This window comes from Chelonia mydas, chromosome 1, assembly GCF_015237465.2.
Source record: "Chelonia mydas isolate rCheMyd1 chromosome 1, rCheMyd1.pri.v2, whole genome shotgun sequence".
NCBI lineage: Eukaryota > Metazoa > Chordata > Testudines > Cheloniidae > Chelonia > Chelonia mydas.
Genome location: NC_057849.1, coordinates 341658904 through 341685331, shown reverse-complemented (window position 1 = coordinate 341685331; position 26428 = coordinate 341658904). Strand labels below are relative to the sequence as shown.

The 26428-nt window shown below is 44.4% G+C and overlaps 1 protein-coding gene and 1 long non-coding RNA gene across 9 annotated transcripts in view; one reads left to right on the top strand and one right to left on the bottom strand.

The window, feature by feature from the left end:
- TASOR2 (transcription activation suppressor family member 2) overlaps window positions 1-26428 on the bottom strand; it is a 78256-nt gene that overhangs the window by 1257 nt on the left and 50571 nt on the right. For 5 of the 8 annotated variants that reach the window (XM_043521062.1, XM_043521066.1, XM_037889388.2 and 2 more), the window contains exons 17-23: window positions 23547-24081; window positions 14904-19418; window positions 11773-11898; window positions 10061-10214; window positions 8468-8573; window positions 3939-4120; window positions 2318-2432 (exon numbers count right to left, since the gene is read on the bottom strand). In XM_043521062.1, coding sequence (XP_043376997.1) covers window positions 2318-2432; window positions 3939-4120; window positions 8468-8573; window positions 10061-10214; window positions 11773-11898; window positions 14904-19418; window positions 23547-24081 — 5733 coding nt within the window. Of the gene's footprint in view, window positions 1-2317; window positions 2433-3938; window positions 4121-8467; window positions 8574-10060; window positions 10215-11772; window positions 11899-14903; window positions 19419-23546; window positions 24082-26428 lie in introns of those variants that run through there. The other 3 variants (XM_037889391.2, XM_037889390.2, XM_037889392.2) reach the window with 3 other exon arrangements.
- Window positions 11797-26428, top strand: part of LOC119565084 — a 49985-nt gene continuing 35353 nt past the window's right edge. The window contains exon 1 of the long non-coding RNA XR_005223823.2: window positions 11797-11927. This is a non-coding gene — a long non-coding RNA (uncharacterized LOC119565084). The remainder of the gene's footprint in view (window positions 11928-26428) is intronic.

Sequence of the window (26428 nt, the reverse complement as noted above, 5' to 3'; positions counted from 1 at the left end):
TTCAGTGCAGCACAGCCCCCTCTCACTCAATTCCTGCCAACCGGAACATCACAGCCAACAAAACAAGACCTGGGCTCAGCCGAGGCTGCTGCCTGCTGTCAAGGGAGAGGCTGTTCCTATTCCACACATGCTGTCCCAGCTGAGCTAGAGGGGAATAGGCTGCTGACCGCCCCCCCCCCCCCCCCCCCCGCCACATAATTACCATGACAACCCTTCATCCCTTGAAAGTCTGTGCCAGCAGTTCTCAACCCACAGACCACATGTGGCTCAAATAGGGCCCAGCTGTGCGCTAAAAAAAATTCAAAAATTTGCTGCTCTGGTCTGATAGGGGGAGGGCTCCTGCCAGCAGGGGGCTGGTGACTGGTCTCTGGGCAGGGGCTTTGGGCTGTGAGGGGGTGGAGGGTGCTGGGAACCAGAGGTTTGCAGGGTGCCAGCTTTTAGGTGGGGCTCTGTGCCTAGGGACTTGGCTGCTGGCCCTCCTCTGGCACTCCTGGCTTGGCGCAGGAGTCCCAGCTGCCTGGCCCCATGTGGTGGGATCCTGGGGTCTAGCTACCTGGCCCCACGCCACAGGGTCCTGGGGTCTGGGTTTGGCTGCCAGCTGCCCGGTCCTGCATGGCATGATCTCGGTCCCGGTGCCTGGTCCCCGCAGCGGGGTCTGCTGCCAGCTGCCTGGCCTCGCACTGCGGGGTCCCAGTCCAGGTGCCTGGCTCCCCACGGCAGGGTTCCAGCTGTCCAGTTCCCCCCTCTCAGGGCTCCCCTTCGGGTCCCCTCTGTGGAGGGTTCTCTGGGGGGTGGGCGCTGGGCATAGGGGACTGTAGCTATGGTTCTCACTGATAAACCGGTTGAGAATCACTGCTCTGTGCACGAGCAACCTGCATGTTAACACAAGGTGCGCTGTAAGGGCTTATCTATGCTGCAGTGTTAGCTTGAGCTGTTGCCCCTAATCTGCCTCCTGTCCACGCCAATCTCTAGCTCATGGTAAACGGTGCTTTATGCGGGAGCTAGCTGGTCTGTCCAAGGGGAGTGGGCCTTGGTTTAAAGCTCGGCGGCTGCTCCTGCCGGAGCAAGTGAGACAGCAGGGAGGCAGCTGCTCTGCAGCGGGAGCATGCTCAGCAGAGCTCCGCGAGCTCCAGGAGTTCATTTGCTAGCACAGCAGGGAAGCTAAGCCCTGGGGAGTTACACGCGCACCGAAATAGCTTTAACCCTGCAGTTCCTGGCTAACACGTGCCTGCCTTTTGGCTGCATGGTCTTTCCGACTTCTTTCATCATTAACCCCTTCTGACAGCTTTTCTTAAACTGGGGGAGGAGTCAGGGGCAATCAGGTGGACAGTGGCCGCAAGACAATTAGGCAGGGAATGCCCTGGTGGTGGGAGGAACAGATGCAGGAGCAGGAGAGCAGCGGGGTGCAGAAGAGGTGGGAGGCCAGCTGGCTGGTGTGGCAAAGTGTTGCAGAACAAGGGGCGCAGGCTGGGATTCTCAGGAAGAAGACAAGAGCCTAGCGGAAGTGTGTGCGGACACAGCTCCGCTGTACCCATTTTACTTGTGCGCCGTCCAAGAGACAGCATGGCCCTTTGACACGCTCAACTGTCTGACCGAGGGAAGTAGTTTGAGAGAAGGAAGGCACAGATACCCGGGCGCTGCTGACCACTGAAAACATGCAGGCTGGGTAGGCGGGGCGCTGCCTTTCTGCCTTGACCTCAACGCTTTAAAAAACTGCAATGGATTCAATAGGAGCACATGCCAAGGCAGGTATGTGAGCGTGTTCCATTTCCTAAAGAATTCCATTCAGGAGCGCTAGGATTCCTTTATTCGCGTTCTGGACCGTGCTGTTCCCTTTTTCAGCTGCTGGAAGGCAGCTACCACTCTAGGAATACCAGGCGGGTGTCAATTTAATGTACTGGTGGCTGTGTGCCCTTAATGCAAAGCACTAGTGCAAAAGACAGCAGCACTCAGGAATCCCAGCTCCTGGGTCTTAGACACAACACACACAGGATTTAGCTACAAAGGTAACTCCCTCTCCCAAAGCACCAGAGGGAGCCATTGAGTAGTCAAGCTCCTGAAGTGACTGGGAGGAAAAGAACAGTGATAAGCTATAATGTTATATAGGCCCCCTGTGGAACAGGCTAGATCAGCCTCATCTGAGTAATTCTAAACTCCAGGACTCCACTGTCTCCCCACAGAGCACTGATAAATTCCCTCTCTTATTGAGAAGTCTGTTACTAGATTTGCTGCTTCTGCAATTCTACAATTCCCAGCATGGGCATTAGTGCACTTTCTGATAGAGGGATTCGCATCATAAGCCCTCGTTTGCTCTTACCAATAGCTGCTTTGAAATGGGACAACCACGTTTTGCACAGTTCCAGTGAAGTTATTTACATCAGTGACTAGGATCCCTTTGCTTTCAAAGACCTCTCTGCTGACACTGGGCTTATCTGCAAATGGAAAAGCAGCAAGAAGAATACCCTTGATGAAATGAAACAGTCCTTTTTGCTTATGGAAACCCTAAAGTAACTGTCAAACTGACACATCTAACAGCATGTATTCTCTTCCTTGTGTCAGAGTGGAGTGGGTTCATCTCCCTGGGTGAAATGACTGATTCCAATTATTATTTGCTGTTTTGCAAATTTCAGCAGATTAATGGAAAGTGCCTTGTAAATATCTATTGAGCAGCCAATAACAAATGATCAAATATAAGAAAACACATGAGTGCATTAAATAGCCTTGAAAAATTGGCACAAAAAATTTACTAACGCAGGCAGAAAATTCTCTTGCCCTTTACCGTGGCGAATGATAATGAAACAATCTTTTATTTGCCTGATAAAAAAAATATTACTTGCACTGAACAACTGGAAGTTTGCAATCCGGTACAACAGTACCGAGGAGAGCACTGGAATGGGAGACCCGGATCATATTTCTGCTCTCCTTGTGTGACACTCGTCTGTGCATCAGCTCCCCCAGCTCTAAAGAGCAATTAACACGGTCACTTCACAAGGCTATTCTACGCTTTAATTCCTTAACTGCTTGTAAAGCACTGTGAGATTATCCGAGGGAAGGAACTCTAGAGCATGAAACACCGAGTTATTAGCTATGCCTGTTCCATGGACCCATCTGTTTTCTATCCGCCTAGACTGATGGGTCCATGGAACCACAATGCTCTGTGCTGACAAGCAAACTCTCATCTATGCAAAGCTCACAGAGCACACAGTGAGCCTGCGGGCATGTCGGCAAGGCAGGTAAGCATCTTCACATCATCACGCTCCTTTTGAAGAAGGGTGAAGGGAAGCCCAGAGGTCAGGTGCATCCTTCCAGTGAAAAAGCCAGATAGTAACAAAGCTGGGAAGACAACAAGATGCCTGTGCTTCTAATCCCCTATGCTATAGACACCGCCCCTTTATCAGGATAAGAGGACACGACAGGTGCTTGCCTCACAGCTTTGAGTTAATTAGCATTCAACTCCCAAAGGAATCTTTTCTTTATTTTCACCAATTATAATTCATGTAAAAATGTGTTTGTCATCAAAAGGGAATGTTTAATAGAATCCATAAGAACGGCCATACTGGGTCAGACCAAAGGTCTGTCTAGCCCAGTGTCCTGTCTTCCAACAGTGGCCAGTGCCAGGTGCCCCCGAGGGAATGAACAGAACAGGGAATCATCAAGTGACCCATCCCCTGTCGCCCATTCCCAGCTTCTGGCAAACAGGCTAGGGACACCAGAATGATATGCAATCGGATGTCCCTGTTTTGTTACCCTTGCCTCATGCTGTGTTTCACACCCACCTACCGTGTCTGTTTATGTTCTAACGAAGGACAATTTGGGGGCAGACACTGTCTATTTTACGATTGTAAAGCACCCAGCACAATGAAGCCCCAATGCCGACTAGGGCTAAAGGGTGCTACTGTATGACAAATCATTAGTGGTGTCCTGAGCTCAGTTCTCACCTGTGAGATACACAGCAAACCTAGCACTGATGTGCTGAACCTGCAAGTTTAATAAGCACTTCAGATGCTCAGATTTTGTGCATGATTTGGAGTCGCACTGATGGTAATGAAGAACTTCAACAGTATTAGCTTCTTGGCACGATTTCAGTATCCAGTTCTTTTTGTGCGCAGTAGAATCCACCCTGTTGGAACAGAAACAAATTTTACCCCATGAATCATGGCGTTGGTTTACGTTCAGACAGAATAATCACGGATAATATTTAAAGCCTTTGTTCTACACACTTGTTTCTTTCCCCTTGACTTTCCCCCCTACATGTGTTTGCTTTTTTAACCTGTGCCAATGCAATTACATTAGTAATTATCACTACGGCTCACCCCCACCCCGCCACCTTGCAAGAAAGTTTGCCAAGGGAGCTCCCAACGCTGACCACTGCTTGGGTGGTCTCAGGGTGGCCTGTTATCGTCAGCTCAGGTGTCTTGTTACCAGCACCAGAACAGGGCTTGAGAAGGGCTGCTTGAGTCTAACTGAAGTAATGGTTCCATCTATGTCGCTGACACCTACAGATGTTACGCACTGCAGGAGCCTCGTCTGGTAGATTCTGAAGAGCGAGCCATTGAGGGTACGTCCCTAGTGCAAATAAAACGCTGCAGCAGCGAGTCTCCTGCTTCAGCACGATGCTCCCACTAGGGCAAGAGCCCAGGCTTTGAAACCACCTGGGCCCGAGCGGGAACATCTACGTGGCTATGGTTAGCTCTGGAGCGCAAGCTTGAGTCCGTAAACCCAGACTCGCTGCCCCGGCTTTTGGTTTGGTTTGGTTTTTTCGCAGTGCAGATGTCAGAGGCCCAAAGTTTCTGAGACACCAGAGGCCATTCAAAGGGACGTACTGTCTGATGACAAATCGCATTTCCTGACCTGTATTCACGCGTTAGGTTGCTGAAGGTGAAGGAATTTTAAAACTATATTTACTTTTCACCAATTTTCCTTTCAGTTCTTCTCTCTGCTCGGGCAGTGAAAACAGACTGCTCAGTTTTCACCTTTGATTCTAGTAAGTTTCACTTTCTGTCTTACTCGCTAGCTGGGGAATGTTCAAACAAATGGTTTTCATTTAAAAAAAACATGGAAGCAATATTATTAAATGGACATTGTTAGCTTTAAAAAAAAATCACTTTTTTTTAAACTTAGGGGTCTTACAAGTAGCACCTAAAATGACTGACTGACAGAGATGTTTTTTCCAGCATATATAACTTTGTCCATTTGACAGTACTTCCTAATAGTTGGTTTCACGGTTTTCCTGGCACAGTCATTGTTCGTGTGAGTCTTTCACACAGCAACAGCGGGAAAATGTTTTAAAAAACACAAAGCCACAAACATTATTCTGGAAACTTAGTGGCTGATGTAGGACCACAAAATACTTGGAACTATTTTTCTTTGAAAATTGACTAGAGTTCAGGTTGACAATGCCCCTTTAGCTTTCGCAAAGCTCTGCCTTTACAAAGCTTACACTGAGCCTAATCTGATCTGACAGTTTAATAATAGTACAGCCAAACCCAATTTACCTGAAACTGCTTAATGGAAATTTGTAAAATTAATAATTTCCTTTTTAATATCAATTGGAAAACCCACAACCCACTCCAAACAGCCCTCAATAAACCAGATGTTAAAGTCCTTACACAGGTACCACTCCCAATGATTTCAATGGGAGTTTTGCACAGGAAGGACTTCAGGATCTGGCCCAATGCCAGCAAGTCCAGTACAGCATGAGTAGCTTTTTAATTGCCTATACAATACACCTTTGTTTTCAGTGTAGGTGCACAGTTCGTATATGCACTGAATCAGGCAGGTGTCTGGTGGAAAGACAGTATGTGATCATTTAATTAAAGACTATCACGAATATACACAAGCAACCTTAATTCTGGCATTTTCTAACTCCAGAGGGCTTGACTTGGCAAGCATAATCTCTTTTACCACCGTTGTGTGTGTGGTTTCACTGATTGAGGCCTTTTTTTCACACTCCCCAAGGTTAACAGATTAAAGAAGCGTTTTTGCTGACCTGGATCAGATGATTTTTTGTAACTTTTACTTGATTTATAGATCGTCTGGATTTCAGATTTTAATTATAACCTTGCTGGAACTGGTCCTTGTCTAACAAAAAATTGCTCAGGTAAACAAAAAGTAACACGAGCAGAACTTAAAACCCTCTAATCAGTCCAATAAGGGACCAAGACAAAGTTTCAGATGCTTAACTAGCCCGATCAGTCCATACTGGACTTTCTGAAGATTGTGATGTCAGGATGTATTACTCATGCAACTGACGAAGGGCTGGAAGCTAAATGAATCTGATGGGGCCTGGTCTACAAGGGGGTGTGATTTCTGGAGCACTCTAACATATTGTGCTCAGACTTCTCCATAGACCCTGCTGGCGTGGTCTTAAAGGTACTTAATGTGCATTAATGTAGTCCTGTTTGAAACACAAACGAGAGATCTTGTAGTTCGTGCCAGCAGAGGCTACATAGGGCTGAGTGCTCTAGAAATCACACCTCTGTAGTCCACACTGCAGCACTGTGTAGACAAGCCCTGGGAAACCAGCCAGCCAATGCTGTCATTACTTTAGAATCACAGAATCGCAGGACTGGAAGGGACCTCAAGAGCTCCAGTCCCCTGCACTCAAGGCAGGACTAAGTATTATCTAGACCATCCCTGGCAGGTGTTTGTCTAACCTGCTCTTAAAAATCTCCAATGATGGAGATTCCACAACCTCCCTGGGCAATTTGTTCCAGTGCTTAACCACCCTGACAGTTAGAAAACCTAGGAGTACCAATTCATTAAGGTGAGCTATTCTTTATTCTTTTGTGTAGAGATTGTCCAATTTGGCCAATGTACATGGCAGAGGAGCATTGTTGGCAACCTTGGTACATTGGCCAAACTGGACAATCTCTACGCAAAAGAATAAATGGACACAAATCAGACGTCAAGAATTATAACATTCAAAAACCAGTTGGAGAACACTTCAACCTCCCCAGTCACTCAATTTCAGACCTAAAAGTTGCAATTCTCCAGCAAAAAAACTTCAAAAACAGACTCCAACAAGAGACTGCAGAATTGGAATTAATTTGCAAACTGGACACCATTCAATTAGGCTTGAAGAAAGACTGGGTCAGTACGCAAAGTAAAACTATTTCTCCGTGCTAATTTTTCCCCCCTACTCTTACTCACACCTTCTTGTCAACAGTTGGAAATGGGCCATCCTGATTATCACTACAAAAGGCTTTTTTTCTCCTGCTGATAATAGCCCACCTTAATTAATTGTTCTCCTTACAGTTGGTATGGCAACACCCATTTTTTCACGTTCTCTGTGTATATATATATCTTCCTACTGTATTTTCCACTGCATGCATCCAATGAAGTGGGTTTGGGCCCACAAAAGCTTATGCTCAAATAAATTTGTTAGTCTCTAAGGTGCCACAAGTACTCCTCGGTTTTTTTGCTGATACAGACTAACATGGCTACCACTCTGAAATCTGACAGGAAGTTTTTCCTAATGTCCAACCTAAACCTCCCTTGCTGCAATTTAAGCCCATTGCTTCTTGTTCTATTCGCAGAGGTTAACAAGAACAATTTACCTCCCTCCTTCTTGTAACAGTCTTCTCTTCTCCAGACTAAACAAACCCAGTTTTTTCAATCTTCCCTCATATGTCATGTTTTCTAGACTTTTAATCATTTGTGTCGCTCTTCTCTGGACTCTCTCCAATTTCTCCACATCTTTCCTGAAATGTGGCGCCCAGAACTGGACACAATACTCCAGCTGAGGCCTAAGCAGTGCAGTGTAGAGCAGAAGAATTACTTCTCGTGTCTTGCTTACAACACTCCTGCTAATACAGCCCAGAATGATGTTTGCTTTTTTTGCAACAGTGTTACACTGTTGACACATATTTAGCTTGTGATCCACTGTGACCCCCAGATCCCTTTCTACAGTCCTCCTTCCTAGGCAGTCATTGCCCATTTTGTATGTGTGCAACTGATTGTTCCTTCCTTAATGGAGTACTTTTCATTTGTCCTTATTGCATTTCATCTTATTTACTTCAGACCATTTCTCCAGATCATTCTGAATTTTAATCCTATCCTCCAAAGCACTTGCAACCCCTCCCAGCTTGGTATCGTCTGCCAACTTTATAAGTGTACTCTCTGTACCATTATCTAAATCACTGATGAAAAATATTGAACAGAATTGGACCCAGAACTGATCCCTTGCTGCGGGACCCCACTCATTATGCCCTTCCAGCTTGACTGTGAACCACACTCTGGGAACGGTTTTCCAACCAGTTCTGCACCCATCTTATAGCAGCTCCATCTAGGTTGTATTTCCCTAGTTTGTTTATGAGAAGGTCATGTAAGACAGTATCAAAACGCTTACTAAAATCAAGATATACCACATCTACCGCTTCCCCCCATCTGCAATGTTTGTTACCCTGTGAAAGAAAGCTGGTGGTTTGGCACAATTTGTTCTTGACAGATCTGTGCCGACAGTTACCTTATGTCTTCTTTTAGTTTTTTACTTTCTTTGTAGTGAAGCAGCCATTTCCACTTTCCATGACTGTTCAGCTTTTCCAGTGTTTTAACTATTTCCTTCAGCTGACCTGTGGGAATAAAATATTTCAGTATCGAGTCTGAGAATCCGGTGGTGTCGGAAAACCGGATGTCCAAGCATTACTACATATAGAAAGCACATCGTCATGTTCTTAAAGAGCAATCTGAAGGCCAAAAAGTCAAAGAGTTTTGTATTATTTTCAGTGAGAGTTCAAGGGGTTATTAGAACAGAGGCATCCTTCATCTCCAGCTCGCCAGTGGATCCAGAGAAGTTTGGTATTGGCCAAAAGATGTTACCCACTAACTACTGTCCTTTGGCCTATGTAAAATCAATTAGTGGGAATCTCTGCCTAGTTTCTAGTGTACAGATGTTCACACCACAAAACACTCCCATTCTCACTGGAATGAACTGACACCACAACTGTCATAAGAATGGCCATACTGGGTCAGACCAAAGGTCCACCTAGCCCAGTGTCCTGTCTTCCGACAGTGGCCAGTGCTGGGTGCCCCAGAGGAAATGAACAGAACAGGTAATCATCAAGTGATTCATCTCCTGTCGCCCATTCCCAGCTTCTGGCAAACAGAGGCTAGGGACACCATCCCTGTCCATCCTGGCAAATAGCCATTGATGGACTTATCCTCCATGAACTTATCTAGTTCTTTTTTGAACCCTGTTCTAGTCTTGGCCTTCACAACATCCTCTGGCAAGGAGTTCCACAGGTTGACTGTGCATTGTGTGAAGAAACACTTCCCGTTGTTTTAAACCCACTGCCTATTAATTTCATTTGGTGACCCCTAGTTCTTGTATTATGAGAAGGAGTAAATAACACTTCCTTATTTACTTTCTCCGCAGCAGTCATGATTTTATAGACCTCTATCACATCCCCCCTTAGTCGTCTCTTTTCCAAGCTGAAAAGTCCCAGTCTTATTAATCTCCCCTCATATGGAAGCTGTTCCATACCCCTAATCATTTTTGTTGCCCTTTTCTGAACCTTTTCCAATTCCAGTATATCTTTTTCGAGATAGGGCGACCACATCTCCACGCAGTATTCAAGAGGTGGGCGTACCATGGATTTATATAGAGGCAACATGATATTTTCTGTTTTATTATCTATCCCTTTCTTAATGCCCATGAAGGGCCATGGACACTGAACTACGCTCTCAGCCCTAGAGATGATCTCGCATTGTTAGGGTTCAGGAAAGCTGGCGATGGTGCCCATTTTGTGGACAGAGGGAAGCCAATCCAATGCCTTTCACAAGCATTATATTCAATACACAGAAAGAAAAAAGTTCTCTCTTCTGGGGAGAAATGCTCCATCCTGACTGGCTTTGGGAATACTGGCCTCTGCTACCAACCAACATCTCTCGAGAGGCTCCTGACAATGCCACAGCTTCTAGAGCCACGTGTTTCCCTAGATCCATCCTAAGCCTGCGCTGTATTTAAGTCACAGTTATTACAGTACTGCAATATCATCCTCTTGCAACAAAGACCAATGATTTTCATGGGTATAAAGGGGGAGGAGGTAATTAGACTCACCTAAAGTTACAGTTTCTAACACTTCATCATCAGAGACCACAAACCCCCCCATGTGAAACAGCTCCTGATAAGTGTGATCAGTTACGTCCTCTGGGCTGTCCACTCCAGCAAAGGTTACATTTGGGCAATGCTTTAATCTCAGCAAGGAAGGGATCTGTTAAAGGCAAAAACATTCTTCATGTACAATATGTACCTTTTAATGGGTCAGACTTCACACACCTAACCAGGAACTTCTCTCATTCTTTCTTCTTCCAGGAGACAGGGTGTCCCTGCTGGAGTCCTGAGGATGTTGCCCATTTCCTCCTGTTTTACGCACTCCATCCTCAAGTCTCCACAGCACAGCCCCACCAAGCTGTGGATGACTCAATGGGACTCTGCAGGAGCCTCTTAGCCCTCTCTTTATGAATCCAGTGGTGATCGCTGTGAGGCTATGAGGTACTTCTCTCTCACGCTGAGCCACGGGGCTGAATACATCACACTGCTCCCAGCACACTGGCAGCAATTCAAGGACTACGGGTACGTCTACACTGCATGCTCAGCCCAGGGTCTGACTTGAGCCCAAGACCTCCTTCTGTCCACAGACAAGACACAAAGCCATCTGACTCAGGTCAGCAAGCACTCAGAACCGAGGTCCAAGGAGCCTGCTTAGGGGATGTGTCAGAGCCCAAGTCTTGCTGCGACTCAGGTCCAAGTTGTATCGTCTTGCAGAGGGGACGCAGTCCAAGCCACAGATCGGAGTCAGAAAGTCTGCATAGTGCAGTACGAACACGTTAGCTCGGCCATGAGACCCGGGTCCAGCCATTTTAAACCCAGGTTTACAGTGCAGTGTGGCGGCGTAAGCATGGGCTTGAGAACAGTGAGTCCAAAGACCTGGGCTTAGTGTGTAGTGTAGACATGAGACTAGGTAGAGAAATCAAAACTGGGTCACAGGGTACAGTGAACTCTACTACGTCTTAAAACATGCAAGTTAAAAAAAGACAGAGAAAAGCTGGAGCTGGGGACAGAAAGGGGTACTTTGATAAATAGTCTCTGGTCACATCTTAGAATAAGCAACTACTGGGATAGGCTCACAGGTAAAACTGAAGAAATGCAGGATTTACAATTACCACACAGGCTCCAGAGAATTATTCTAAATGACACTCTGCCATAGTATAATTATAGCATAATTTCAGAAAGTGGCAATTCCTGTGTCTATTCAGTGCCAAGTGAGTTCAATGAAAGCCTCGCCTGGGTTTTATACCTTGTGGATAGCACTTAGACACTGCAGTGATTGGTGCTGCTGGAATGCTGATGGGGATCTCAACAGGGGCCTACGAGCCAGAAATTCCTGCGTTCTAACCCTGGCTCCAACTAGTTTACTGTGCAGACTTGGAAAAGCTAAACCAGACAACCCAGACTGGTGCCTTGCCTGGTTTGTATGGACTTCTGAGGTTGCTAGCTATTTTGTGATCTGAACTGGAGCAACAGCAGTGAAAGAAATGGGCCCTCTGTTCTTGTGGTTTTTACAACTCCTTAGCCATGGACCCTGCGTATGTATTAGGTTAGCTTTAAACTGCGACATCTTTAGGACATCACCAATAGGTATGCAGATGTGAACAATTAAAGACAAAACTCTGGATAGGTGCAAAATTAGAAACCTGTTTAAAAATGGACTGTCGTATTTAGAAAGGGCGTTTCCAGTTTTGACACAAGAAAGATACTTCTGAACCTACTTTATGAATATGCAAAGATATGTCCTCATTTCTAATAATGACAATCAGTCTGTCTGTCTCCAGGTGTTGTGTTTTACAGAAATTCAGAGGTTCAATTTCAGCATGGCCACCTTTCTTCAATAAGCTCTGAAACACAAATAAATCATCACAACAAAGTAAGAATGTTTGTATGGCGAACATTTTTACACCTTACCCAAAACAGGCCATTTAATATGATTTCCAGTTGAGCATGAAAGCTATGATTTATCTGCAAATAACCTGGCTATTCAGACTCTGGTTATGCTAAAGCCCAACATGAAAAATAAATCTCGTCTTGTTTAGATGGGTTTTTTCCCCAATTCTGCAAACAAATTTATATAAAGTTTGATCTTATATAGTTCAGGCTTGTTTGATGAGAGTATCAGTCAGGACTGGAAAGAGTAAGCTATTTTTTCAATATGCCTAAGGCAGGGGTTCTGAAACTGGGGGTTGGGACCCCTTCAGGGGGTCACAAGGTTATTATATGGGTGTCGCGAGCTGTCTGCCTCCACCCCGAACCCCGCTTTGCACTCAGCATTTATAATGGTGTTAAATATCTAAAAAAGTGTTTTTAATTTATAAGGGGGGGGGTCGCACTCAGAGGCTTGCTATGTGAAAGGGGTCACCAGTACAAAAGTCTGAGAACCACTGGCCAAAGGTGTATTTCTGTTATTGATTATTTGGTTTCTAAAATAATCTAATTATCTGAAAATTCAACTTACTCTAAATATCAAACACAAAACTTTAAAAATAAATTGACCACTTACTCAACCACCACACGGGAAAAGAAAGAAGAAAAAAAAAAGGCAAGCATTTTGAAATGGACTCTCCCGTGCCAACCAGTTTGCAGTGAGAAGAGGTTCAGAATGGCCAACACCTCTCTCATCTCAACTCATCAGCACAGCAAAATCTATTTTCGTTCTCTAATATACTCTTGGTTAGATAAACATCTCGATCTATGTATTACATGTGCTCTCGGGAAAGTCCGCTGCAGCCAAAATGCAGAGAGTAGATGACCCAGTACTGAGACAGCGTGCTAGCTCATTTAATTTTACATTTTTTAAAGTTCCATTTACAGACAAACTCCACCGCAGAATTAAGTTGCTGAGGTTAAAAAAAAAAAAAAAATGCACCCAGTCAATCAACTACATAGAAAAGCATGAGTAAGCAGATGGGCTTTCCACCACGCTCTGGAAGTCAGGCTGGAGTTCTGTCAGACTAAGGCTGTGTCTACTAGAGTTGGCCGGAAAACAGATATACCTTCCTGCATAAAATGTTGCGTGTTTGAAATTTTTCTTTTGTCCCACACTGGGACAAAAGGCCAAAAATGCAAAAATTTTCACGGGAAGGGTTTTCAGGAAATCTTTTGTTTCCGGAGCACTGAAACACAATGTTTGGCTTCCTGTCTGCCTGCTTGTAAGACACTTGTCAATTACACTTTTGAAATTCACAGGAGCCTTCCAGCCTGCCTGCAGGAGCTGGAGAGAGTCTCAAAGTGACACAGCCTGGCAGCCCTCCAGGAAAGCTTTTGTCAATTTCACAGGTAGAAAGTGCACTTGACCAGAGCCTTGCTGTCAGGCAGCTGGGGAGCCCTTATTTTGATCTTCCCAATGGGGAAAAAAGTCTCCTTTTTTCCCCTGCAAAACTGAAATTTTCTTGTGGAAAATTGTGTTTTTGTGAAAAAGCCCTCTCCCCCCCTTTTTTGTGTGTGTCAGAAAAGGCACAACTGGGAGCACAGAGAAGGCACTGACACACACCATTGTTTTTACCACCCTGTTTTCTAGACCAGTTCAGAGCTGGGGTAGACAACAACAGTGGTAAAGATGCCAGTGACTGTCTATACTAGCTCTCCAACGTTGCTACTTCCAATGCAGCTGAAACTGAGAGATTTCCCCAAAAAACTCTAGTATAGATATAGCCTAATTGGGGAAACAAATTCCAGTGTCAAAGACCCCCACTGAAAACCACCTTTCAGTAGCATGCAGATGTTCAAAACACTTGGGACTCTCGCCTAAACTCGGCTGTCACAATCAGGCACAGTGAGAGAGGCCGGTTTCTCAGGTTAAACAGGAATCAAACCATGTACTGTAAGGTTTTTTTAAAAAGCACCATCATCAATGTCTTGAACTGTGATCAAAAGCAAACGGAAGACACCAGTACAGTCTATGGAACACTGGTACAAGGTGCTCTCGATGGCTAACTGCCCAAAATAGTTGGCAACCATAATTTATACCACCTGAAATGTGTGTGGGGTCTCCAAGAGTGGCCCCATTTGGATGAACTACGTCACCGGAGCAAGTAGGCAAAACCTAAATCAGAAACAGTCATAGTTGTGCCAAATGCAAATGAAAAAAGGCATTTCAAGCCAGAGAAGCCACCTGGGACTCCGGGACAATCCAGGAGCCAGGACTATTCCTAAACTGTGCAAAACCAGGACAAAGGCAGAGCAAAGGCTGCCTCACATTCTTCCCAGTATAAACATTTTTAAAAAATTATGAAGCATACACAAACTATGGCCATGATACAGGCCTGGCAAATGCAAACCGTAATCATCTGGCACATGGTTTTGTGTGGTTTGCCAATTTTCTTTGCTATTATGAACAGAAAAAAATCTGAGGTGCTGGATTAGCCTTTAATGCCTGAAGTCCACCTCTTTTCTTTGCTCACCAGTGAAAATTAATCAGTGATCGCTGATCCTAGTTCCCTCTGTTTATGCATCACTAAACTACCACACACTTTGGCATAATTTGGTTTGAATTATGGCTCCAGAGAGCCAAGATGAAGTAGCAGAGGGTGTTACTGATCAGGACTGAAATCCCCTAGGACCAACACAGCAGGAAGATACCGCAGGTCAGCATTAAGAAGCATTGGCCAAATCGTGTGAGGAAGCCTGCATAGAGACCCCCCCAGGACTTGGTCCTGCTTTGAGCAGGGGGTTAGACTAGATGACCTTCTGGGGTCCCTTCCAACCCTGATATTCTATGATTCTATTCTATGATTCTATGAGTGCCATACCTGACTCAAGCCACTGGTACCAGTTCAACATTATAAGCAGCACTAAGTTCACTCACAATTTTAAACAAACTAGGAAGATTTAGAAATTGCCACATTACCTTCATTCTCACAAAGAAAGGGTCATCTTCTGTTTCAACTAGGTAGAACATACACGCATTTTTGCAAGCGTCTTTAACAACACTTTTCAGTCGGTAGTGCAGAGTGTTGCATAAGTCACTAATCATGTTCTCATAGGAGGCGGTTCTTTTGGGGAAATGTGTGCATTTTTTCCTTTTGCCTGCACACTCTTCTGGGGTAACGCGCTGACCTCTTCCTTTGTTCCCCGCATGTATATTGTTCAAGATCACCCTGCTGAACTCAGCATATTCATTTAGAATGACCGAAATATCCCCCCGGGATTCTTTTAGTTTATCATCGTATTTTAACTTGCTGAGATGTAAAGGAATACCATAGTCACGGCCCTGGCTTTTGACTTTTGCCGCATTTCTTTCACTGATAAATTTATCCTGCCATGGGACAAAGAGAGGTGGTTCAGCAAAATCTGTGTATATATCGTTTCTCGGGTGCCAACTTGAGCTACGCTGCCTTGAATCTGAACGCACAACTGTTACCAGAAGGGGGCTCCTACTCCTGCATGGTGAATTTAGACTAGGGGCTTCAGGAGCCTCTCTCAGGGGCAAAGTCTCAGCCATTACCTGGGCAGAAATCTCTTTTGGAAAGATACAACTGGAGGTAGAAAGTCGTGATTTCTGGCTCTTTATTACTTGTTTTAGCTTATAACTGAAACGCAGACATTCCATATCTAAAGTGTTCTGGGTAAGATCATCAATAACCTTCCAGGTCCTAGTCAATGAGCTTATTAAGTCAGATCGTTCCACAAAATGGTCATGTCTCTTTGAAGATTGTAAAGGTCTAGTTTTGTCTTTGTGTTTTTTGGTAACAATAAAGTTTGTATAATCCCTCACGGTGCCCTGATCATCTTTAATATTGACAAAAGGGGGCACATACCTAGCATCTTCCCTAAACCCAACGGGCCAGCCTGACTCAGCCACTGAAAATCTTTTGCCTGCTTCCAAGGAGTCCCAGTCATCACTCTTCCAATTTTCATTCGCTGAGCTTCTACATGAACAATCATAATTAGTCCTTGTAACGGTTGTTGCGCGGATAGTACCAATGGGTCTTGTGCCACAAGAACCCCTAAATTTAACTGTGGGATGTACAGTACCTCCAAAGTACTCCTGGTCAGAGTCTCCAGAAAAAGACTCAGACGATAAACTTTCAAAGGTCAAATGCACACCTCTACCTTTGTTAGGGAATTTTGTACCTGGGTTGGCCAAATGTTTCTCCAAAATATCCTCAGTATCACTAACTTCTAGAGTCTCTCTAGAGTCTGCGTGTGCATATAATGTTGTAGGCATTTGAACAGAGGAAACAGGGATTTCTTCCCTAGTGTCATCTAAGTTGGTTTGATGTAAATCAGCAAACATATTAGATTCTTCCATCATACAATCACTCTGCAGTTCTGTTATTTCACAAACAGAGCTCTGGTCACATGCTTCTGCGAACTGTTCCTCCTCCTCTTCTAAAATAGATGGAGTGCTCGCAGCAGGGCTAGTCCTTCCTAGATCAAATTCCTCACGTGATGTGGGTTCTTCTTTGTCATCATTCTCTAGTAAGTCTGCTACTTTGCCGACAGGGATTTTATGCTCTAAAAACATGTCTTTTTTTGCCCATTCTGTGTAACAGGAACCTGAGAAAGCTTCTTCTGCTGTAGAAGGCATCTCCATCACATCTATTTGATCAGTGCGGTCAGAATTCATACTTTTGGAAAATATTGGATTCTTCTCACTTTGCTTTAATAAATTAGTGTGCACATCTGTCTCTCGGCTGATGGGGATACTATGCTGCTGAAAAGCAACACCAGTCAACAATTCTGGGTTAGTACAAGTGGGCTTGTCAGTTGGAGAAATCTCTTCCTCACTCCCCAGTAAGTCTGCTACTTTAACTACAGGTGTTTCGTGTTCTAGAAATTTGTCTTTCTTTGGTCGTTCAGTATAACAAGAACTTGAGGAGTCATCCCCAGCAGACAAGGGTGTTAGACTCTCAGAGATGGAGCATATTTTCGTAACATCTATTTGATCAGTGTGGTCAGAATTCATATTTTTGCAAAGCACTGGATCATGCTCACTTGGCTCTAATATACTTTTGTGCAGTTCAGTCTCTCTGCTAATAGGGCTGCTATGCTGCTGAAAAGGAGTGCCAATCATCAATTCTGGGTCAGTGTGAGTGGACTTGTCAGTTGGACTTGTCTCTTCTTCACTCAAAATAAGACTGTGCGTATACTGATGGTTTACAAAATTAATTTGTTTCAAGTCCAAATGTTCTTTAGCAAAAGATTTTTCGTTATCCACTGATAAGATACAAGCCGATTCTACCAATTTGCAAAGAGAGGTCTCATGTTCTCCATGTGTAATAACCATAGTTACCTGGTTTAATTCATCATTACATGGTGACTTTTTAGTAACAGAACAGACTTCAGTATTCTTAAATTTGTCACAGCTTTTCTTGGCTTCAGAGTCAGCTTCCAAGTGTGTATTTTCAAAGACTAAGCATGGGCTTTCACTTGCTTCTGAAGATTTGTTCAGCAGCTCTGTTGTGTCAGTAGAAGGGCTCTTTTGCTCTCCTTGAGTTGCTGTATTGCTTTGTACTTGATTTGATTCTTTAATAGTCGGAGAAGTGTAATTGGCAGAACCAGTTCCGCTGTCTTCCTGAGAAATGCAGCTGTCCTCTACTGAATCACTTTGTGCTGATGACTTAATTTCTTCAGCTGGTTGGACAGTGATTTCTTGGTTCTCAGGAAGTGCATCTGCAGACTGTGTTATTTCATCAGAAGGTACGTCCTGGACAGGACTTGCACCAGGTGATAATGTTAGAGTTAATACACTATCAAAGGGTTCTTCCAAGTCAATTGGACTGATTGCTTTGCTCTCTTCAGGTATGCAAATTTCCTTAGGAAGTACTACATTGATTGGATCCTGGTCCATATCTTCATGTTCCAGATCTGCATCATTAATTTCTTCAGCTGGTTTGACAGTGACCTCTTGGTTCTCTGGAAGTGCATCTTCAGATTGTGTTATTTCATCAGAAGGTACGTCCTGGACAGGACTTGCACTAGGTGATAATGTTAGCGTTAATACACTATCAAAGGGTTCTTCCAAGTCAATTGGACTGATTGCTTTGCTCTCTTCAGGTATGCAAATTTCCTTAGGAAGTACTACATTGATTGGATCCTGGTCCATATCTTCATGTTCCAGATCTGCATCATTAATTTCTTCAGCTGGTTTGACAGTGACCTCTTGGTTCTTTGGAAGTGCATCTTCAGATTGTGTTATTTCATCAGAAGGTACGTCCTGGACAGGACTTGCACTAGGTGATAATGTTAGCGTTAATACACTATCAAAGGGTTCTTCCAAGTCAACTGGACTGATTGCTTTGCTCTCTTCAGGTATGCAAATTTCCTTAGGAAGTACTACATTGATTGGATCCTGGTCCATATCTTCATATTCCATATCTGCATCATTAATTTCTTCAGCTGGTTTGACAGTGACCTCTTGGTTCTTTGGAAGTGCATCTTCAGATTGTGTTATTTCATCAGAAGGTACGTCCTGGACAGGACTTGCACCAGGTGATAATGTTAGCGTTAATACACTATCAAAGGGTTCTTCCAAGTCAACTGGACTGATTGCTTTGCTCTCTTCAGGTATGCAAATTTCCTTAGGAAGTACTACATTGATTGGATCCTGGTCCATATCTTCATGTTCCAGATCTGCATCATTAATTTCTTCAGCTGGTTTGACAGTGACCTCTTGGTTCTTTGGAAGTGCATCTTCAGATTGTGTTATTTCATCAGAAGGTACATCCTGGACAGGACTTGCACCAGGTGATAATGTTAGCGTTAATACACTATCAAAGGGTTCTTCCAAGTCAACTGGACTGATTGCTTTGCTCTCTTCAGGTATGCAAATTTCCTTAGGAAGTACTACATTGATTGGATCCTGGTCCATATCTTCATGTTCCAGATCAGCATCATTACTTTCAGAAAGTGCTAAATCAATTGGTTCTACATTTATACTTTCATAGTCAAAATCTTCCTCCTCCTCCTCTTCTCCCTGGTTTTCTAATGGATCATACGATTCTCTCCCTTTTTCACATGGGCTATCATGTTTTGTGCTCTTCATATTCACTTCTAACTCTATTGCTTCACAGAGATGTAGTGATCCATCACCACCAGCCTGGCAATTGTCTTTGTCCTCTGCAGAGAGAGTGATGTTGTCCAGTGTCTTTCTTTCCTCAGAAATGACAGTATCATCACTAATAATCGCTGGCTGTTTATTTTCCTGCTTCTCTGGAAATTCAGTCTGCGAAAATGCAGAGTCACTCTGTGAAACTTTACTTAAATCAAGGGCTTGATGTGCTTCATCTGAGTCATCAGTGGAAAATTCTTCAGGTCTTATCCTTATATTGCTGGGTTTACCAGAAGGGCTGCAAGTAGAGTTACTGATAGAAATTACAGGGTCCAGCAATTCCTCTCTTTCACTCTTCTCTTCATCAACCTGAAATTTCAAAGTTCGAAATTTAACTACCGAGAAAGACAAATGTAGGAAGAGAAAGATCTCTGCAACTGGAGAATGTATCTTTTTAACTCCTCAAGCTTTCATAAGACAATCTTTTTTTAAAAACCCTAGAGAAATGAATTTCAATTCACATCCCAAATATCTTACTGCCAAATTCTGTCCTCAAAATAGACAAGTGAGCCCATTCATGTCCTCTATCCTTCCAATTCCTCCTCAAGATCTGCTTCTTCTGTGATACTTATAGGGTATTGGCAACTAACAACAGCTAGGGAGATGGCAAGTAGGAATTCCTGATTTGCTATTTTGTTTATTTGTATCTTAATATTTATTTTTTTAAACTGCCTTGAAATCATCTCATGGTGCACATAGCTAATCAAACCTCACGCTTTCCAACTTTACTCTCGCTTATTGCGTCTTGTCTTGAATTAGACGGTAAGTTCTTTGGAGCCTGGAACTGCCTCTTACATTTGTACAACACCTAACGTAATGGGTTCCCAATGATCCCAATTATGGCCGCTGGGTGCTACTGTAGTACAAGAAATAGTGAAATCAACAGACACTGTTCACACTAATCTGAGGGCTGAATTTGGCTGTAAAAGCTGACTTTTGTCCACGTGGGGCTTGTTCACCTGGTGGGGTAATGGGCTCTCCAGGGGAGTGATTTCTAAAGCACACTAATGTGTGTACATTAATTGGTCTGGGTAGAGCCTGCTGGTGCGCTTTAATGCAGTACTGTTTCAAACAGCACTATGTTAAAGCATACCAGCAGGGTCTACATGGACCAGTTAATATGCAACATGTTAGTGCTTTAGAAATCACTCCCCTGGAGAGCCTATTACCTTACCATGTAAACAAGCCCAAGTGGACAAAAATAGTATTATGTAGACTCAGCAGGGTCTACACATTGTATGGACCAATTACCGTGCAAGACGTTCGTGAGCTGTAGAAATCACACCCCCATAGAACACATTATCCCACCATGTAGACAAGCCCTTGGGTTCCTCCCAAAGTACTTCTAAATTTACAGTACAATACTAAACGTATATTAAAAACCTTTGGTACATGCTTTAAAATGCAAAAGGGGATCCCACTCTATAGTCTTGCAATCTGTTCAAGATGCTCCAGGAGACCCAGTCTAGGGGCTGAGTGCTCTATCCCAAAGCCGAAAAGACTACCAAAAGGTAGCCCAGAAACGGGTTGGGAACAGGGCCCAGAGGGTGGGCTGAAGAGAAGCCCTGGAAGGCATAAGAATCCTTTGGTTTGTTTGGACCTTTGTAGTTTGGACTTTTGCTACCATGGAACAGGTTATGTTTATTAGTGACTTGCCCAGAGGGCTAAGCCACATCTCCAGCACAGACTGGTGTCTGGAAGGCAGACGATACCAGCCCTGGGGAAGGAAACTGAGGCAGGGAGTGCCATGCTCGGCCAGTAGGGGACATTATAGGGCAGCCATACCCCATGACACACACCCTATAGAGAAAAAAAAACCCACACATAACAAGCTATCCCAACCTCAACAGTTAAACCACCCTCCCCACCCCAACTCCCCAGCCCAAAATACCCCTGCAAACAGACAGCCTTTGCGGTGGGCCACAAAGGCCAACAAATTCTGGCTATTTTGGACAGAGGGTGAGTGAATTCCAAACACAAAGGACCTTCATGAATGGAGAATGTCTGGCCAGAGTACTTATAAACAGAAGGGGACTCCATTTCAAACCCCTTGGCTGAGCAGAATGTGGCCGTATCCCATGGGGAGATAGGGTGCTTCTCAAGTAGGAAAGTCTCAAGCCACTCACCGTTTTGTTTCAGCAACAAATGAATGAATGACTGAAACACTGGTCAGCTTAAAAGAGGCACTGTAAAGCTTTTTATTATTTTTTTTAAAAGGATGGTTTATGATCCTGAAATCAGCATCTATAGACTTAAAAGGGTACAAAAACATCACCAACACCCCTTCTGCCAATCAGTTCCTTCCTCATTTGTCAGACAGGGCATGAGTTCATCAGGGGTTCATCAGGGGTTCATCTGATGAGGTTTAATAAGGATAAGTGCAGGGTCCTGCACTTAGGATGGAAGAACCCAATACACCGCTACAGACTAGGGACCGAATGGCTAGGCAGCAGTTCTGCGGAAAAGGACCTAGGGGTGACAGTGGACGAGAAGCTGGATATGAGTCAGCAGTGTGCCCTTGTTGCCAAGAAGGCCAATGGCATTTTGGGATGTATAAGTAGGGGCATTGCCAGCAGATCGAGGGACGTGATCGTTCCCCTCTATTCGACACTGGTGAGGCCTCATCTGGAGTACTGTGTCCAGTTTTGGGCCCCACACTACAAGAAGGATGTGGATAAATTGGAGAGAGTCCAGCGAAGGGCAACAAAAATGATTAGGGGTCTAGAGCACATGACTTATGAGGAGAGGCTGAGGGAGCTGGGATTGTTTAGTCTGCAGAAGAGAAGAATGAGGGGGGATTTGATAGCTGCTTTCAACTACCTGAAAGGGGGTTCCAAAGAGGATGGCTCTAGACTGTTCTCAATGGTAGCAGATGACAGAACGAGGAGTAATGGTCTCAAGTTGCAATGGGGGAGGTTTAGATTGGATATTAGGAAAAACTTTTTCACTAAGAGGGTGGTGAAACACTGGAATGCGTTACCTAGGGAGGTGGTAGAATCTCCTTCCTTAGAGGTTTTTAAGGTCAGGCTTGACACAGCCCTGGCTGGGATGATTTAACTGGGACTTGGTCCTGCTTCGAGCAGGGGGTTGGACTAGATGACCTTCTGGGGTCCCTTCCAACCCTGATATTCTATGATTCTAGGGTCCACAGTGCTTCGTGTGCAATAACAACTTTATTAGGGTCTAAGCAATGAAAATAGGAGCGAACACGCTCCCAGCCTCTGCCTAGGTGTCTGTGATGTCAGGAGACGCTCTAAGAGAAACTGAAGCCTGAACGTGGGACTCAACTGTCTGTCAGGTGCTCTCTAAGTCCAGCGGATTCCACTTAATCGAATCCTGGTATTAGCAACTTCTGCTTAATGGCAACATATTGCTGGGAACCATGGCCATCCCATGAACATCAATGATAAGGGAGTTTGGATATTGGCACCTGCATGCTGCTTATTTAAAAAAAAAAAAAAAGAGCTTAAGAATGGCCCCACTGCAGGCAGGCTTGTGCAGCTGCAGTCAGGGAAGGAAGTGCTGGGACGTGCCTGCCCTGGTCGCCCCCCCCTCCCCCACCCCTCCCCCGCCCCAAGCAAACCTGCCTGCAGCTGCTGCTCAGCCTGTCACAGCACTTCCTTGTGGGCTGCAACCCGGCAAACCTGCTGGCACGCAGGGACCACACCGGAGGTAAGGGGCCCTGGCCAGGGCTGCAGGCTGGGACGGGAAACAGTGGGCAGGGCAGTAGTAAGGGGAAGGGTGGAGGGTGCAGCCTGGATACCAGAGTACCTCTCCTTGCACTCTCCAGGCTGCACCCTGCTGGGGGGACTGCACGAAGCGCTGGGAAGGGCTGGGCCCTGAATGCTGGAGAATACAGGAGAGATAGGAGCCTGTACCCTATCACCCCTGCTCTCTGAGGAAAGCCCCAGCATCCAGCCTGCAGCTCCCCTTCTTGCTGCTGCCCTGCCTGAAGCAGGTTTGCAGGGCTGCAGCCAGGGAAGGCACATCCCTATGCTTCCTTCCCTGCCTGCTGCTGTACAAACCTGCCTGCCACTTATTAGCAACTGCTGGACAATGGCAACTTTTTGCTGGCAACTGAGGGGTTGCTAATCAGTGGCATCTACCGTATGATTAGCTCCCACCTGCAGGGCATGGTCAGAGCCTTCAGGACTCCTCACATTCCTCCCCATTCTGTTACCTTCTTCTCCATCAAAAGAGTCACTGTTGTGGCAACATTCCCCTAACAGGGATGGATACAGCTCCTTCCAGCTCCCACGCACACTGGTAGTTATGAACCCAGCAGAAGGAGCAAGCGTCACTCGAGTGGGAAACAAGGCCCTCTTGTGCCCCCTTTTTACATTACTTAGTATGGGTCTTCGAGGCAGGTGTTTGTCACAAACACTCCCTATGTTGAATTTCTTACATAACTATAGCGACTCAAATCCATGATCTTACCTTATTGAATGCATGGACAATATCTACGCATCCATCAATAATCACCTCTTGTGGTCCATCTTTCAAAGGTGGGCTGCTGGGATCACTGCAGTCATTGTTTGAAAAGGTCTTTATACAACTCGTGGATGATGGTTCATCACAAGAAAGCAATTGCTCAGAGGAATAGGATACTGTGCTATGGACAGTGCTGGAAACTTGATTGACCTCAGACTGAGAATCTGCAGGACATTTTTCCAAGCCGAAAGCTCCTTCACAGTCATCACTTAATTCCAGAGTAGTGCTGGAAGTCTGATTGGCCTCAGATTGAGAGTCTGCAGGGCACTTTTCTAGATCAAAAGCGCCTTCACAATCATCACTTAATTCAAAAGCATCCAGACTACTGTTTATGGATACATATTTTTCAGGGTTACTGTGTTCTACCACCTTCCTTGTACTGCTTAGGAATTTGTTTGGTTTGCTATAAAACAGAGCTACCCACATATGAAGTATAAGCTTCATTTCTTCCACATCATCGGGCATACCAGGGTCCCAGGGCCTGGAGGGAAAAACAAATAAACTTAATTTCTCTAGCTGGTTGTGCAAAACTAATTCACATCAGCTCAATGGATTCAGAAGTCTCGAATGCAGGGAGCTCTTAGCAGAGCTCTAAATTATAAACTAGGCGGTTGTTTGTTTTTGTTTTTCCTTGTCTGAAAAAGGGTGAAATTTGTAGCCATAAATCAGTGGCTACAGTTTTAGATTTTCAATTCACTGGATGGGGACACCAGCCAGGAGCAGGGGGGAATCTGCCCAGAGTCTGGTTGGCTGCCGTGCTCCCTGTGGGGAGCCCGGGTGAGAGCCCAAGCCAGGAGCCTGGGTAGCAGCCTGGCTTGGAGCCGAGACCTACCAGCAGCCCCCCCTCCGGGAACTGGCTTTCTTGTCAATTTCACAGCCCCATCAGAGCCATGAAATTTACAAGATAGCCAGCAGCCAAGGTAAGGAATGCAGTGTCTACAGGACACTGCCTCGCCCTAAGTACACTGACATAAGCCCAACGCCTCTCATAGAGGTGGAGTTATTATTAGGGCTGTCAAGCAATTAAAAAACTTAATCATGATTAATCGCCCTGTTCAACAATAATAGAATACCATTTATTTAAATATTTTGGATGTTTTCTACATTTTCAAATATATTGTTTTCAATTATAACACAGAATACAAAGTGTACAGTGCTCACTTTATTTTTTATTACCAATATTTGTGCTGTAAAAAACAAAAGAAATAGTATTTTTCAATTCACCTCATACAAGTACTGTAGTGCAATCTCTTTATCATGAAAGTTGAACTTACAAATGTAGAATTATGTACACAAAAAACTGCATTCAAAAATAAAACAAAATGTAAAACTTTAGAGCCTACAAGTCCACTCAGTCCTACTTCTTGTTCAGCCAATCATTCACACAAACAAGTTTGTTTACCTTTGCAGGAGATAATACTGCCCACTTCTTGTTTACACTGTCACCTGAAAGTGAGAACAGGTGTTCTCATGGCACTGTTGTAGCCAGCGTTGCAAGATATTTACATGCCAGATGCACTAAAGATGTCCCTTCATCTTCAACCACCTTTCCAGAGGACACGCTTCCAGGCTGATGAGGGGTTCTGCTCAATAACAGTCCAAAGCAGTGCAGACCAATGCATGTTCATTTTCATCATCTGAGTCAGATGCCACTAGCAGAAGGTTGATTTTCTTTTTTGATGGTTCAGGTTCTGTAGTTTCTGCATCCGAGTGTTGCTCTTTTAAGACTTCTGAAAGCATGCTCCACACCTTGTCCCTCTCAGATTTTGGAAGGCACGTCATATTCTTAAACCTTGGGTTCAGTGCTGTAGCTCTCTTTAGAAATCTCACACTGGTACCTTCTTTGCGTTTTGTGAAATCTGCAGTGAAAGTGTTCTTAAAATGAACAACATGTGCTGGGTCATCATCCAAGACAGAAATACATGTCAGAAAGCGGGTAGGAGCAGGAGACATACTATTCTCCCACAAGGAGTTCTGTCAAAATTTAATTAACACATTATTTTTTTAACGAGCGTCATCAGCATGGAATCATGTCCCCTGGAATGGTAGCCGAAGCATGAAGGGGCATACGAATGTTTAGCATATCTGGCACCTAAATACCTTGCAGTGCCAGCTACAAAAGTGCCATGCAAACACCTGTTCTCGCTTTCAGGTAACATCGTAAATAAGAAGCGGGCAGCATTATATCCCAAAAATGTGAACAAACTTGTTTGTCTTAGCGATTGGCTGAACAAGAAGTAGGACTGAGTGGACTTGTAGGCTCTAAAGTTTTACATTGTTTTGTTTTTGAGTGCAATTATGTAGCAAAAAAAAAATCTACATTTGTAAGTTGCACTTTCACGATAAAGAGATTGCATTATGGTACGTGCATGAGGTGAACTGAAAATACTATTTCTTATCATTTTTACAGTGCAAATATTCATAATAAAAATAATAATATAAAGTGAGCACTGTACAATTTGTATTCTGTGTTGTAATTTAAATCAATATATTTGAAAATATAGAAAAACACCCAAAAACAGTTAATAAATTTCAATTGATATTCTATTGTTTAACAGTGCAATTAAAACTGCGATTAATTGCAATTAATTTTTTAAATCGCGATTAATATTATTGAGTTAATCGTGTGAGTTAACTGCAATTAATCGGCAGCCCTAGTTATTATGTTGGTGTAGTAGGGCCCTTACATTGGCAGGAGCAAGGCTGTAGCTTAGACACTGACATAGTTAGGTCGACATAAGCTGCCTTTTGTCAACCTACCTCTATAGCGTAGACCAGGCCAAAGAATCCCCTTTTCAACAGTGCTCCAGAAGTACTGTAGAGAAGAC